The 14,302-nt window shown below is 41.8% G+C and overlaps 1 protein-coding gene across 1 annotated transcript in view; it reads right to left on the bottom strand.

The window, feature by feature from the left end:
- Nucleotides 1–14,302, bottom strand: part of LOC138661787 (cytochrome P450 2G1-like) — a 54,033-nt gene that overhangs the window by 20,848 nt on the left and 18,883 nt on the right. Inside the window, exons 2-4 of the mRNA XM_069746705.1 lie at nucleotides 7,690–7,852; nucleotides 7,377–7,526; nucleotides 8–168 (exon numbers count right to left, since the gene is read on the bottom strand). Of these exons, the coding sequence (XP_069602806.1) occupies nucleotides 8–168; nucleotides 7,377–7,526; nucleotides 7,690–7,852 (474 nt within the window). The remainder of the gene's footprint in view (nucleotides 1–7; nucleotides 169–7,376; nucleotides 7,527–7,689; nucleotides 7,853–14,302) is intronic.

Here is a 14,302-nt window from a genome sequence, read left to right as displayed (position 1 = left end):
TACTAACCTGTCCATAAATGCTGCTCATATCCTGAAATACATCAGAAAACATGCTCAGGAGCTTCTGGAAACTATTGTCACTGTATTCAAAGCGGTTCCCAAACGTAATGGAGCAAATTATATTTGCGATGGCCTGAACTAGAAGACTGGTTGGGTCAATGTATTGTTCTGTGTAAACAATATAACAAAATTAGAAACTATCATCATGTCTACAGTGCTTCTTATTTTCCAAGGACAAGAAAGAAAGAAGGTTGAAGTAGAAGATAAAAGTAGGGAGAATAAAGGAAGAATTAAATGAATAAAAGAAAAAAGGGAAGGAGGGAGGAGAAAGGGAAGGGAAAGGAAATATGGAGGGGAAGTGAGGGGAAGAGAGGGAAGAGCGAAGGAAGAGGAGCAAAGAGCAGAGGAGGGGGGATTCTATAACATCAGATAAATTTATTTTTTTAACTCCTTAATGATATGCAACATACAAATACAGCGAAAGTCAGGTGCATATGTACAAAGTGTGCTTAGGAGGTGAGCCTACACTATACTCAGCATCTGCCTGTAACAGCAGCAGTCAGCGCTAAGATCCAATTGCTGCTGTTAATCCCTTACATGATGCTGTCAATGCCTCATAGTGGTCCTTATGGTGCATGATCCTGCTGACATGCCATTATAAGCCTCTTTCGCCCAATGCCTGCACTGACCGAAGAGTTGATTGCGATGTGCCAATAGGTTGATGTTGTAACAATGGGGCCTGTTGAAGGCCTCCATGACTTTTGGCATAAAACTCTTTAAAAGTCCAGGAGAAAAAATATGCAAAAAAGACCTATAAATTTTACTCACCCAGCAGTTGCTTACCTATTACTTTTTTTGGTAGGAAGTTAGAAGGGTTAAAAGTTGACAAGCAATTTCACATTTTTCCAACAAAAATTACAAAACCATTTTTTTAGGGACCACATCAAATTTGAAGTGTCTTTGAGGGAGATATGTGACAGAAAATACACAAAAGTGACCCAATTGATAAATCTGCATCCATCAAGGTACTCAAAACTACATTCAAGAAGTTTATTATTATTATTATTATTATTATTAATAACAGAAATTCATAGAATGTAGAAAGAATAAATGAGCATTTACATTTTTTTCACAACAATTTTATTTAGACCTACATTTCATTTATTTCACAAATGTAGTAGCAGAAAATGGACCTCAAAATTTGTTATGCAAATTCTCCTGAGCAACTGGATATCCAATATGTGGGGAAAAATTACTGTTTGGATGCATAACATGTCTCAGAAAGGGAGGAGCACTGTTTGACTTTTTGAACTCAAAATTGGTTGGAATTAAGAGTGGACGCCATGTCGTGTTTGGAAAGCTCCTGATGTGCCTGAACAGTGGAAACACCCCACAATTGACCCTGTTTTGGAAAATATGGAGTGCCCCCATGGGGACGTGGGGTACTCGGTACTGGGTCCTGCGGTTCACAGGGGGATGTCACGGTGGCAGACCCGGTCCATGGCCCTGGGACATCTGTGTAACAGGGGAAAGGTCTTTAAAGGGATAAAGTTTGTGTTTGTGATGCCACCTGTGGTGTTCGGTCAGGATGACCGATGCTGCTTTAAGGGGTCTGCTAAGGTGATGTTATAGCAGCTAGATGGTATACCTTTCCCACAGGTGAAGTATGTCCCCAGGGCTTCCTGGTGTGTAGATGGTGGTATGGTGAGAGGCGCAGAGAAGAACGAGGACACAAGGTTGCAGTCTGTTTACCTTTACTGAAGACTTCAGCATCCACAGTCCAGGGCACAAGATCACAGGGCAGGCAGAGTCCGGCCGGTGTGGAGGCAAATCCAGAGTTCCCTTGTCCAGGTGGAAATCAGTAGCTTTCCCTTGCACTGCAGTGGTGTAGTCCCTTACTGCCTATGGCTTCAAATAAGGGTCTCACAGATGTGGTGTCTCTCTCTCTGGCCCACATAGTTGGATAGGTCAAACCCATATGACTGGTGACTTGAGGCTGTTTATAGGGACTCTAGCACGTCCCGGCCTCCGGGGGTTGCCACCGTGCCTCCTGGGTGTAGGGCGGACAGGTAAATTGCAGTTAGCTGTCCTACCAGTCTCTGGAGCAAAGCATAAAGGTCCTTACTCCCTCGGTGTCCCGGCCACCGGTATTCTGCGCCTCAGAAGGAGGCAGCCTGTGTAGGGCTGGTCCCCTTCTGGTATCCTCTCCTTTGCTACGACTTCCTTCACGCTCGCTGCAATACAGTTCTGCCTTCTGATTGTCTCTTTCTGGGAGCTGCAGCTCTGAGGGCATGCACAGTTCCTTGGACCCTCTGTCCACCTCAGACTCAGGTCTGGGACATTCTGCCAGAACTCCTGTCTGGAACTAACAACTTTCTCTACAGACTACCAGTTATATATATATATATATATATATATATATATATATATATATAGTGACCTAATAAATAGGAGCAGAAGCTCCCCCCAGTAGTCTGGAGTGTGAAATGTGTTGCATGTTTGTAATACCTGGATGCAGTTATCCTTCTTTGCCTCCAAACGTAGCATCACTCTCCCCGAGAGGAAAGCAATACCACTGCAACAACAAGAACCCTGGGGCGCCGCAAATACACCTTTCAAGTAACTTATCTAGATGTGTGGTAAGCACCTGGTAAGCACCTTGGACCCGGTGCTTCACGGAAATTTATAACGTTGAGCCATGAAAATAAAAAAAATCAAATTTTTTCCACAAAAATGTTTTTTAGATACATTGTTTTTTACTTTCACAAGTGTAATAGGATAAAACAGACAACAAAATGTGTTGTGCAATTTTTCCTGAGCATGAGGATGAGTAAAAACTACTGTTTCGGAGCATTGCAGGGCTCCGAAGGGAAAGAGCACTATTTGTCTTTTTGCATGCAAAAGAGGCTGGAAAAATTAGTGGATGCCATGTCATGTTGGAGGAGCCCTTGATGTGCCTAAACTGTGGAAACTCACCAAAAATGAAAAACTAGGCACCTCAAGGAATGTATCTAGCTGTGTGGTGGGCATCTTGAACCACCAAGTGCTTCACATAAGTGTCGTATAGCATAGAGATGTAAAAATAAAAGAATCACATTTTTCCCACAAAAATGTTCTTTTTGCCTCAAATTTTGCATAGTCACAAAGGTATCAGGAGAAAATGCACTAAAAAAATTCCTGTGCGAGTTCTCCTTTTTACGCCGATACATAATATGTAGCAGAAAACTACTGTTTGTGCGCTCGGCAGGGGTCGGAAGAGAAGGAGCGCTATTTGACTATTTGTACACAAAATTTACTGGAATCATTAGCAGATGAATGTCACGATTGGAGAGCCCCTGATGTACCTAAACAGTGGAAGCCCCCACAAGTGGCCACATTTTGGAAGCTAGACACCTCAAGGAATATATTTAGATGTGTGGCGAACAGCTTGAACTCTCAAGTGCTTCACAGAAGTTTATAATGTAGAGTTGTAAAATTCAAATAAATCACATTTTTCCACAAAAATGTTCTTCTTGCCCCATTTTTTTATATTAACACATGTAACAAGAGAAAATGGGAAAACAAATAACTTAGAAAGAAGAAAAATAAGCCAGCTCACCCATGATGCATAAACCAATCTTCGGGAGCACGGACCCGCTGTGTCCAGGCGTATAAAGTCAAAATAAGAAAGAAATGTCCAGCTTCACCGAATCCATAAAAAGAGTTTTCTTTAGTCACAAACTTTAAACATAGAGGATACAGACTTCAGCACGAACCGTATGGGTAAGAATCTCAATGCGTTTCTGGAGACTAATCTCCCTTAATCATGACATTTTACGGATTCGGTGAAGCTGGACATTTCTTTCTTTTTAAAAAAAAATAACTGTCAATTTCTCTGGAGTACACAGATACCCCATATGTGGGGGAAAACTATCATTTGGGCGCACAACAGGACTCAGAATGGAAGGAGTGACATTTTGAAACTCAGACTTTGATGGAATGGTCTGTGGGTGTCCTGCTGCATTTGGAGAGCCTGTGATGTGCCTAAACAGTGGAAACCCCAAAAAGTGACCACATTTTGAAAACTATACACCTCAAGGAATTTATATAGATGTGTAGTGAGCACATTGAACACAATGGTACTGAACAAAACTTTACAACATTGGAAGCTTCAATAAACCTTAACGTGAAACACGCGTCAGGGGTCGTGGGGAGGCCGACAGCTGCTGTGACACATCATGGGTAAGCGGATATGAGTTGTTCATGACCAGTTGTCTATCTGACGTGCACATTGTACTTTATCTGTATTTCTCTTATTGGTGGGCTGGTGTTATGAGCTCTTTCTTGTATCCGTCTTACTGGTCTTATTACTTTTACATTGCTGGCTGTCTCTCCCTCCCTCGCTTACCTCTATGCCTCCTCCATATGTCTCCATTTTTACCTGGATACATACTGTATTTGTCATTTTTTATGTATGTTTGTTTCTGTGCATTATTAAAATTTAGATTTGTTTCCATTTACAAATCTTTGGTGGTTTATGGCTTACTCCGATCTATATTGCATGGCTGAGTGGCGGAATCATGCAACCACTCATCCGTGAATCCAGGAGATACTGAGCTGAGCCTGAGAGCTCCGCTTCAGAGCTGAGCGGTGATGTCAATAAGGTGAGGGGAGTTCATAGTCAATGAACTCTGGTGACCGCGCTGATGTCAGTGCTCGCTGCGTGAGAACTTTCTCACAAGCGCTGAGTCAGCGAGGTAAGAGTAGTTCATCAGCTATGAACTGTGCTCACCTTAGTGACATCACCACTCGGCAATAAAGCTGAGTTCTTAGGCTCAGCTCAGAGTCTTCTGGATTCATGACTGAGTGATTCCATCATGCCACTGCTTAGCAATGCAATCCAGATGTAGCAGAGTAGGAGCATGTCTTGGGACATATGGATTATCTTCAAACCGGTGAAGAATACGGTGTTTTATTATTTTTCATTTTACAGTAATAAATAGGTGAACGAGTGTTAGGAGTCGAGTTTCCTCTGCTGCACAGGGGGAATCTCGATCCGTCTCCGCTGCGGTCTCTCATTCTCCTCCAGCCGCAGTGGAGTCTGCTCAGCAGGGACGTCGCTCCCAGTGTCTTGCTCGCTCTCACTCTGTACAGAGAGTTACTGCTGCTTCTTCAGCTCCTGCAAATGGAGTCAGTGCTGGTCAGCGGCGAGCGGACTTCCCTGGGACTAAGTCCTTGTTTGCGCACACTGAGCATGCCCAGAGCAGGATCTCCCGTTGGAGATCGAGGGTCATGTGCTCTGGCTCTGCAGCGCATTCCATTGGTCCTCTTGGCAGGCCCTGGAAGGGCAAAGTTTCTGTGGCCACTTCCTGTCCTGCAATTATATAAACTGCGCATGACCGCACGGCCATGCGCTAGTGTACAATTGAATACGTGTGTTTGTTGTGAGTGCAAGTCGTTCATTAAATACCCCTACCCTATTGTATGACTGTTCGCGTATGGAGTATGGCTGCTATCTAGCGCCCGACAAATCACTCAACGTGTCACACACGTATCAACGTCTATTGCTGTGACCGCCAGTGCGGCGCCACGCGCCAGTAGTGCGCTTCCTGACCCACGTCTGGGTGCTTAGTGGTGCCTGCCAGCACGGCACAGTTCGCACTTCGGTGCTCTAATTATAAGAGTTGCCTAACACACCCTGTTGCGGTGTTGTGTCAGCAAGTGGTCTAATCGGACTTCAATCCTAGTTGGGGTTAAGTTCGCTGACTGCTTGCTCGCCTTCTATGTGCGGTACCGCGATCCTGTGACGCAACAGGATCGCTTCCTTCACGTTGGGTGAAGTTTAACCCACGCGAGTATACTTATGAGTACCGCCATATAGTCCGTCATTACTCAGCAGCAGGTTCCATCTCAGCACGGTGGACCCCGGGCTACGAACGCACCATACACTATCAGTCTTATTATTTGGTGCGTTCCGCTAGCCCTAACAACGAGGGTGAGGAGTTTTTCTTTCTAATAAAGTACTTTTTACTCTGTGTGAGTTCTTTTAACTTAAACTCACAGGGTTAGTAATGGGGGTGTCTTATAGATGCCTCTCCATTACTAAACTTTAGGCTTGATGTCAGCTGAAATTACAAAGCTGACATCAATCCCACAAATATTATCCCTCTTGCCACTGCACCAGGGAAAGTGGGAAGAGCCAGGCAAAGCGCCAGAATTGGCATGTTTAAAATATGCACCTTTTCTGGTGCAGTTGCGTGCTGTTATTTTTAGACTGGGGAGGGCCAATATCCATGAGCCCTTCCCAGTCTGAGAATATTAGCTCCCAGCTTTCTGCTTTAGCTTGGATGGTGTTCAAAAATGGGGGGACCCCATGATTTTTTTTATTTATTTACTTAATTTTAAAAAACTGTGAGGGGAGCCCTCTGTTTTTTATTACTAGCCAATACAAAGCCTGCATATGTTAGCTTTACTGCAGACAAATAGAGTGGATGGCACGTATTTTTTTTTACAGTGTGCCTCGGCCAATCACAGCCATGCCAATACTTGTCATGGCTGTGATTGAGCCGGAAGTGCCGACACCAGCAAAGCTTGTTGATTGTCTGCTCTGCAGCCTTTCAACAACCTTTTTTTGGGGCTGCCAAACCCGAACAGTAACATGGACTTCCTGAAGAAGTCCATGTTTGGGGTCCGTGTGCAGGATTGACACGGATGCCGAGTTTTACCGCTCGGGTACGTCATCCCTAATGGATTAGTCCAGGTTCGGTAAGTACTTACTAACCTGGAAGTATGGATATATCTAAGGTCATGAAGAGGTTAAAAATAAATATATTCTAAAAATAATTTTATTTTTAAAATTATAACAAATTGAAAATCGCCGCATCTGCAAAAGTCTGAAAAAAATGAAGCTACTAAACACATACAGTAAATGCTGTAAAGAAAAAACTGAAACATAGAATTTCTGTTTTATTTATTGTTGTACTTCACCCCAAAAATAAAATTAAACTTTATCAATACATCATGCATCATGTACCCCATGCAAAAAAAAACAGCAAAGAACATGAATCGATGTTACCAGTCTCGAAGGAAAAATACAAATGTTCACACATATCAATAGTTTTTTTTAGAAAAAATGAAAGTACAGCCAAAAAAATGATTAGAGTTAATTAATAGAATGTGATATCAGAAAATGACAGTTTGCTTGAATTATATTGTTTTCATTCATTTTTTAGAACTATTCAATGTGCAAAAAATGGAGCAATAGATAGGAAAACGGAAATATGTTCACCTATTTAGATAACATAGCTGATATATACAGTAGCTAATATTATAAAATGCACATCATTTCTGTACTCTCTTCTTATTTACCCATGTTGGTTTATAGCTATGTACGGTACCTTTTTGTAATTTGATCTCAGCTATCAGAAAAGAAATCTCTTCTTGAATCCTTTCTTCAACACTTTTCTTTCCCATACCAAAATTTCTTAGTACTGCAAGGGAAAATCTTCGCAGATCCTTCCATCTGTTACCATTACTAAAAATGAGTCCTGAAACAAGACACACGAGCAAACAGAATATCCATAAACTATGACCCATGGGCAAATAGTATATCAATAAACTATTAACATCTCCATATATCATCTGATACCTACAGTATAGTTTGCTAGTTGATAAAAAATATGGAAATGTATAGAATTCTGGCAAACTTACCATATCCTTTCACAACTTGATCAATAGTAGGAAGCCTTCCGCGACCACCAAATTCTTCTGCTTGGTCAATTAATGCTTCTTTGACAGTGTCGTATCCACACAGGACAACCACTGGGCAATGTCCAAAATACAAAGTATATATTGAGCCATATTTCTTTCTAAACTGAAGAACAAAAAACACAATGGAAAATATTAAACTATATTCTACACATTATGCTGTAAACCCTAGTATAAGGGTGTCTTTCATCGTCAACCCCATGTAGGTCCTTGCTCCAGTAGGATAATGGGTTGCTTATCACAGCCAGTGGTGTGCTGCTAATTGCGGGAGACCACAGGACCACTATGGGTCCAGTGAACTGAGGGGGCTCGGTGCCAGCAACGGCTCTGGGATCCCACCCCTTCACCCAGCATCGCACTTTCAACTACAGTATATCAGCAATCAAAAGCAATGAAGGAAGAGGAAAACGTTTGCATTCTCCTCCACCATTCTTTCTTAGCGTCAAATGTCTCAGTTCAGAAGGTGCAATGACGTCACTATCACACTCACTGCACCAAGATGTTTCCGTGCTTCAGACCACATGTTGAGGAGACCAGAGCAGCGGTGGAACCAGAAGAGGAGAGTATTTATGTTCTTTTTTAATCATTGAGTACATTGTGGGGGTATGGATTGGGGAGGTTTAGGGTGCATTATACTACGTGAAATGCAACGTTGTCCTATTATATTACATGGAAGGAAATATTCACCTGTTACACTACGTGAAAGGCCAAGAGGGGTGCATTATACCATGTGAAAGGCAATGTGGGATGCATTATACTATGCGCATGGTTATGTGGGGTCCATAATACTACGTGGAAGGCAATGTGTGTGATGAATTACACTATGAAGAAGGCAATGTGGGGTGCATTATGTTATATGGAACGCAATGTAAGGCCTTTATACTAAATAGAGGGATAATAATTTATAATATTTGAAGGGCTATGTAGGGGTCATTATAATATTTTGATGGCTATGTGAGGCCCTTTATACTATACTAGATTGTGGCCCGATTCTAACGCATCGGGTATTCTAGAATATGCATGTCCCCGTAGTACAGTTAGGGCCAGAAATATTTGGACAGTGACACAAGTTTTGTTATTTTAGCTGTTTACAAAAACATGTTCAGAAATACAATTATATATATAATATGGGCTGAAAGTGCACACTCCCAGCTGCAATATGATAGTTTCCACATCCAAATCGGAGAAAGGGTTTAGGAATCATAGCTCTGTAATGCATAGCGTCCTCTTTTTCAAGGGACCAAAAGTAATTGGACAATGGACTCTAAGGGCTGCAATTAACTCTGAAGGCGTCTCCCTCGTTAACCTGTAATCAATGAAGTAGTTAAAAGGTCAGCGGTGGATTCCAGGTGTGTGGTTTTGCATTTGGAAGCTGTTGCTGTGAGCAGACAACATGTGGTCAAAGGAACTCTCAATTGAGGTGAAGCAGAACATCCTGAGGCTGAAAAAAAAAGAAAAAATCCATCAGAGAGATAGCAGACATGCTTGGAGTAGCAAAATCAACAGTTGGGTACATTCTGAGAAAAAAGGAATTGACTGGTGAGCTTGGGAACTCAAAAAGGCCTGGGCGTCCACGGATGACAACAGTGGTGGATGATCGCCGCATACTTAATTTGGTGAAGAAGAACCCGTTCACAACATCAACTGAAGTCCAGAACACTCTCAGTGAAGTAGGTGTATCTGTCTCTAAGTCAACAGTAAAGAGAAGACTCCATGACAGTAAATACAAAGGGTTCACATCTAGATGCAAACCATTCATCAATACCAAAAATAGACAGGCCAGAGTTAAATTTGCAGAAAAACACCTCAAGAAGCCAGCTCAGTTCTGGAAAAGTATTCTATGGACAGATGAGACAAAGATCAACCTGTACCAGAATGATGGGAAGAAAAAAATTTGGAGAAGAAAGGGAACGTCACATGATCCAAGGCACACCACATCCTCTGTAAAACATGGTGGAGGCAACGTGATGGCATGGGCATGCATGGCTTTCAATGGCACTGGGTCACTTCTGTTTATTGATGACATAAGAGCAGACAAGAGTAGCCGGATGAATTCTGAAGTGTACCGGGATATACTTTCAGCCCAGATTCAGCCAAATGCTGCAAAGTTGATTGGACGGCGCTTCATAGTACAGATGGACAATGACCCCAAGCATACAGCCAAAGCTACCCAGGAGTTCATGAGTGCCAAAAAGTGGAACATTCTGCAATGGCCAAGTCAATCTCCAGATCTAAACCCAATTGAGCATGCATTTCACTTGCTCAAATCCAGACTTAAGACGGAAAGACCCACAAACAAGCAAGACCTGAAGGCTGCGGCTGTAAAGGCCTGGCAAAGCATTAAGAAGGAGGAAACCCAGCGTTTGGTGATGTCCATGGGTTCCAGACTTAAGGCAGTGATTGACTCCAAAGGATTTGCAACAAAATATTGAACATAAAAATATTTTGTTTGGGTTATGTTTATTTGTCCAATTACTTTTGACCTCCTAAAATGTGGAGTGTTTGTAAAGAAATGTGTACAATTCCTACATTTTCTATCAGATATTTTTGTTCAACCCTTCAAATTAAACGTTACAATCTGCACTTGAATTCTGTTGTAGAGGTTTCATTTCAAATCCAATGTGGTGGCATGCAGAGCCCAACTCGCGAAAATTGTGTCACTGTCCAAATATTTCTGGCCCTAACTGTATATGGACAATGATGATTCCAGAATTCGCGACAGACTGTGCCCGTTGCTGATTGGTCGAGGCAACCTTTATGACATCATCGTCGCCATGGCAACCATTATGACATCTGCGTCGATACTGTCGCTGAATCAAAAACACGGGATTTCTACATCCTTTATGACATCATCGTCGCTGTGCCCGTCTCTGTGCCCGTCGCTGATTGGTCGAGGCCTGGCGGCCTCGACCAATCAGAGACGCGGGATTTCCAGGACAGACAGACAGACAGAAAGACAGACAGACAGACGGAAAAAACCCTTAGACAATTATATATATAGATGAAAAGCTATGTGTGGGCCCATTGTACCATATGGAAAGCTATGTGGGGCTCTTTATACTATTTATGTGGAGGGCCAGTATACAGTTTGCAGGGCTATGTGGGAATCCGTTATATTGTTTGTAGGACTATGTGGGAGACCATCAAACTGTTTGCAGGGCTATGTGTGGGGGCATTATACAGTTTTCAGAGCAATGTGTGGGCATATTAGGCTGTCTTCTGGGCTATGTAGGGGGCTATCATACTGCTTGCAGGGCTATGTAGGAGGTGTTATACTGTTGGCGGTGCAATGTGGGGGACATATTACTGTTTGCAGGGCTAAGTGGGGGGCCATTCTATAGTTTACAGGGTTATGTGGGGGCCATTATACTGTATAGAGGACTGTGTGGGTGTCATAGTTGGAACATCATAAAGTGATTGGGTCACAATACTTTCCCGGGGGGTACAGTAGGTTCGTAATACTGTGTGTGTAGGGTACTTTGGAGGAATTCCCTGTTGGATATCATGCTGTGTTTGTTGGTCACTTTTATTGGTGTCATAATTCTTGGATGCTCATATTGAAGCCCTAGATTCCCCTTTCATTGCCTTTATGGAGGCAATGATGGGGGAATCTATGGCTTCAATATGAGGAAAATGACTTTATAAGGGCTGTAAATTGTGAGCTCGATGAATATATGTACTGTATTATGTGGTTAGTTATAGTCTGCGAGATCCAGCCACTGTGAACACTGAGTGTGACGTCAGTAAGATTACCTCAGTTCACAGGCTTTGGTTCTCACTCTACGCATCACGAGAATTGTAATGAAGAGCAGTGACATTAACAAGTGGGCTTGATGTCAGTACCACCTGCTGACAACAACTGCACAGCCTCAATAACCAGATTGCCACCACATCAGGGCAATGAGAAGAGACGAGGCTAAGTGCCAGAATTGGCCTATCTAATGGATGTGCTATTTCTGCGGTGGCTGTGGGCTGGTCTTATTTTGCCAGGAATGGGTGTAAATGGATAGAAAAAGTGCTGAATAGAAAGAGAACAGCATGAGGAAGACCTCTGGAAGCATCTCTTACTCTCAGATGGCTGCTGAGAACAATGGCGTCAAACTTTTGCTCCACTTTAAGGACTGACAATAAAACATTCAGAATTGAAGTCAAATTTGAGTTTACAGGGAAAAAAAAGTTAAGACATATTCTTTCCAGTATAATGACTTGTATATAAGGCAAAATATAAAAAGGATTTTTTAAAATCATTTAAGCAAACCAAAATTCAATTTTTTATTAAAACAATTAGAAGTTTCAGTTTAATTTAAGAAGGAAGAAAGAAGTGCCAGCAATTAGAGACTCAGAGGAACTCAGATACACCCTGTATTAGACATAAAAGAGGGCCTCATACACATTCTGTTCACATTGTCATGTAGTGGTGCTCCTAGAAACATAAAGGCTATGCACTAATTGCAAAGCCTGTACAAAGTTTGAAAAAAAATTACAAGCTGGGTCATCCATAGACCATTGAAGGCACCAACTGGAGTGCCTCATTAAAATATTAAGAAAGTGAAGTTGTGGTCTTCCTACACTCATAACAGCTTTGAACACAGTGCAAAGCCATGACAAAATTATAAGCAGGGTCATACATAGACTCTTGAAGGGACCAACTGGAGTGCCTCATACAAATATTAAGGACATTTTGTTGCGGTCTTTCCACATTGAAAAGGCACTGCACACAATGCAAGGCCAGAAAGAAATTATAAGCAAGGTCATCCATACACCTTTGAAGGCAGCAACCGTAAGGCATCATTTAATTATTGAAGATTAAAAACACTTTGCCAGAAGCCTGACAAACAAGATGGAAGAACTAGAAGCAGAAATATCTACAGGTAACTTTGACATAGTGGGAATAACCGAGACATGGTTAGATGAAAGCTATGACTGGGCAGTTAACTTACAGGGTTACAGTCTGTTTAGAAAGGATCGTAAAAATCGGAGAGGAGGAGGGGTTTGTCTCTATGTAAAGTCTTGTCTAAAGTCCACTTTAAGGGAGGATATTAGCGAAGGGAATGAGGATGTCGAGTCCATATGGGTTGAAATTCATGGAGGGAAAAATGGTAACAAAATTCTCATTGGGGTCTGTTACAAACCCCCAAATATAACAGGAAGCATGGAAAGTCTACTTCTAAAGCAGATAGATGAAGCTGCAACCCATAATGAGGTCCTGGTTATGGGGGACTTTAACTACCCGGATATTAACTGGGAAAGTGAAACCTGTGAAACCCATAAAGGCAACAGGTTTCTGCTAATAACCAAGAAAAATTATCTTTCACAATTGGTGCAGAATCCAACCAGAGGAGCAGCACTTTTAGACCTAATACTATCTAATAGACCTGACAGAATAACAAATCTGCAGGTGGTCGGGCATTTAGGAAATAGCGACCACAATATTGTGCAGTTTCACCTGTCTTTCACTAGGGGGACTTGTCAGGGAGTCACAAAAACATTGAACTTTAGGAAGGCAAAGTTTGAACAGCTTAGAGATGCCCTTAATCTGGTAGACTGGGACAATATCCTCAGAAATGAGAATACAGATAATAAATGGGAAATGTTTAAGAACATCCTAAATAGGCAGTGTAAGCGGTTTATACCTTGTGGGAATAAAAGGACTAGAAATAGGAAAAACCCAATGTGGCTAAACAAAGAAGTAAGACAGGCAATTAACAGTAAAAAGAAAGCATTTGCACTACTAAAGCAGGATGGCACCATTGAAGCTCTAAAAAACTATAGGGAGAAAAATACTTTATCTAAAAAACTAATTAAAGCTGCCAAAAAGGAAACAGAGAAGCACATTGCTAAGGAGAGTAAAACAAATCCCAAACTGTTCTTCAACTATATCAATAGTAAAAGAATAAAAACTGAAAATGTAGGCCCCTTAAAAAATAGTGAGGAAAGAATGGTTGTAGATGACGAGGAAAAAGCTAACATATTAAACACCTTCTTCTCCACGGTATTCACGGTGGAAAATGAAATGCTAGGTGAAATCCCAAGAAACAATGAAAACCCTATATTAAGAGTCACCAATCTAACCCAAGAAGAGGTGCGAAACCGGCTAAATAAGATTAAAATAGATAAATCTCCGGGTCCGGATGGCATACACCCACGAGTACTAAGAGAACTAAGTAATGTAATAGATAAACCATTATTTCTTATTTTTAGTGACTCTATAGCGACAGGGTCTGTTCCGCAGGACTGGCGCATAGCAAATGTGGTGCCAATATTCAAAAAGGGCTCTAAAAGTGAACCTGGAAATTATAGGCCAGTAAGTCTAACCTCTATTGTTGGTAAAATATTTGAAGGGTTTCTGAGGGATGTTATTCTGGATTATCTCAATGAGAATAACTGTTTAACTCCATATCAGCATGGGTTTATGAGAAATCGCTCCTGTCAAACCAATCTAATCAGTTTTTATGAAGAGGTAAGCTATAGACTGGACCACGGTGAGTCATTGGACGTGGTATATCTCGATTTTTCCAAAGCGTTTGATACCGTGCCGCACAAGAGGTTGGTACAC

This window comes from Ranitomeya imitator, chromosome 2 (assembly GCF_032444005.1).
Source record: "Ranitomeya imitator isolate aRanImi1 chromosome 2, aRanImi1.pri, whole genome shotgun sequence".
Lineage (NCBI taxonomy): Eukaryota > Metazoa > Chordata > Amphibia > Anura > Dendrobatidae > Ranitomeya > Ranitomeya imitator.
This window is presented reverse-complemented; position numbering and strand designations above follow the sequence as displayed.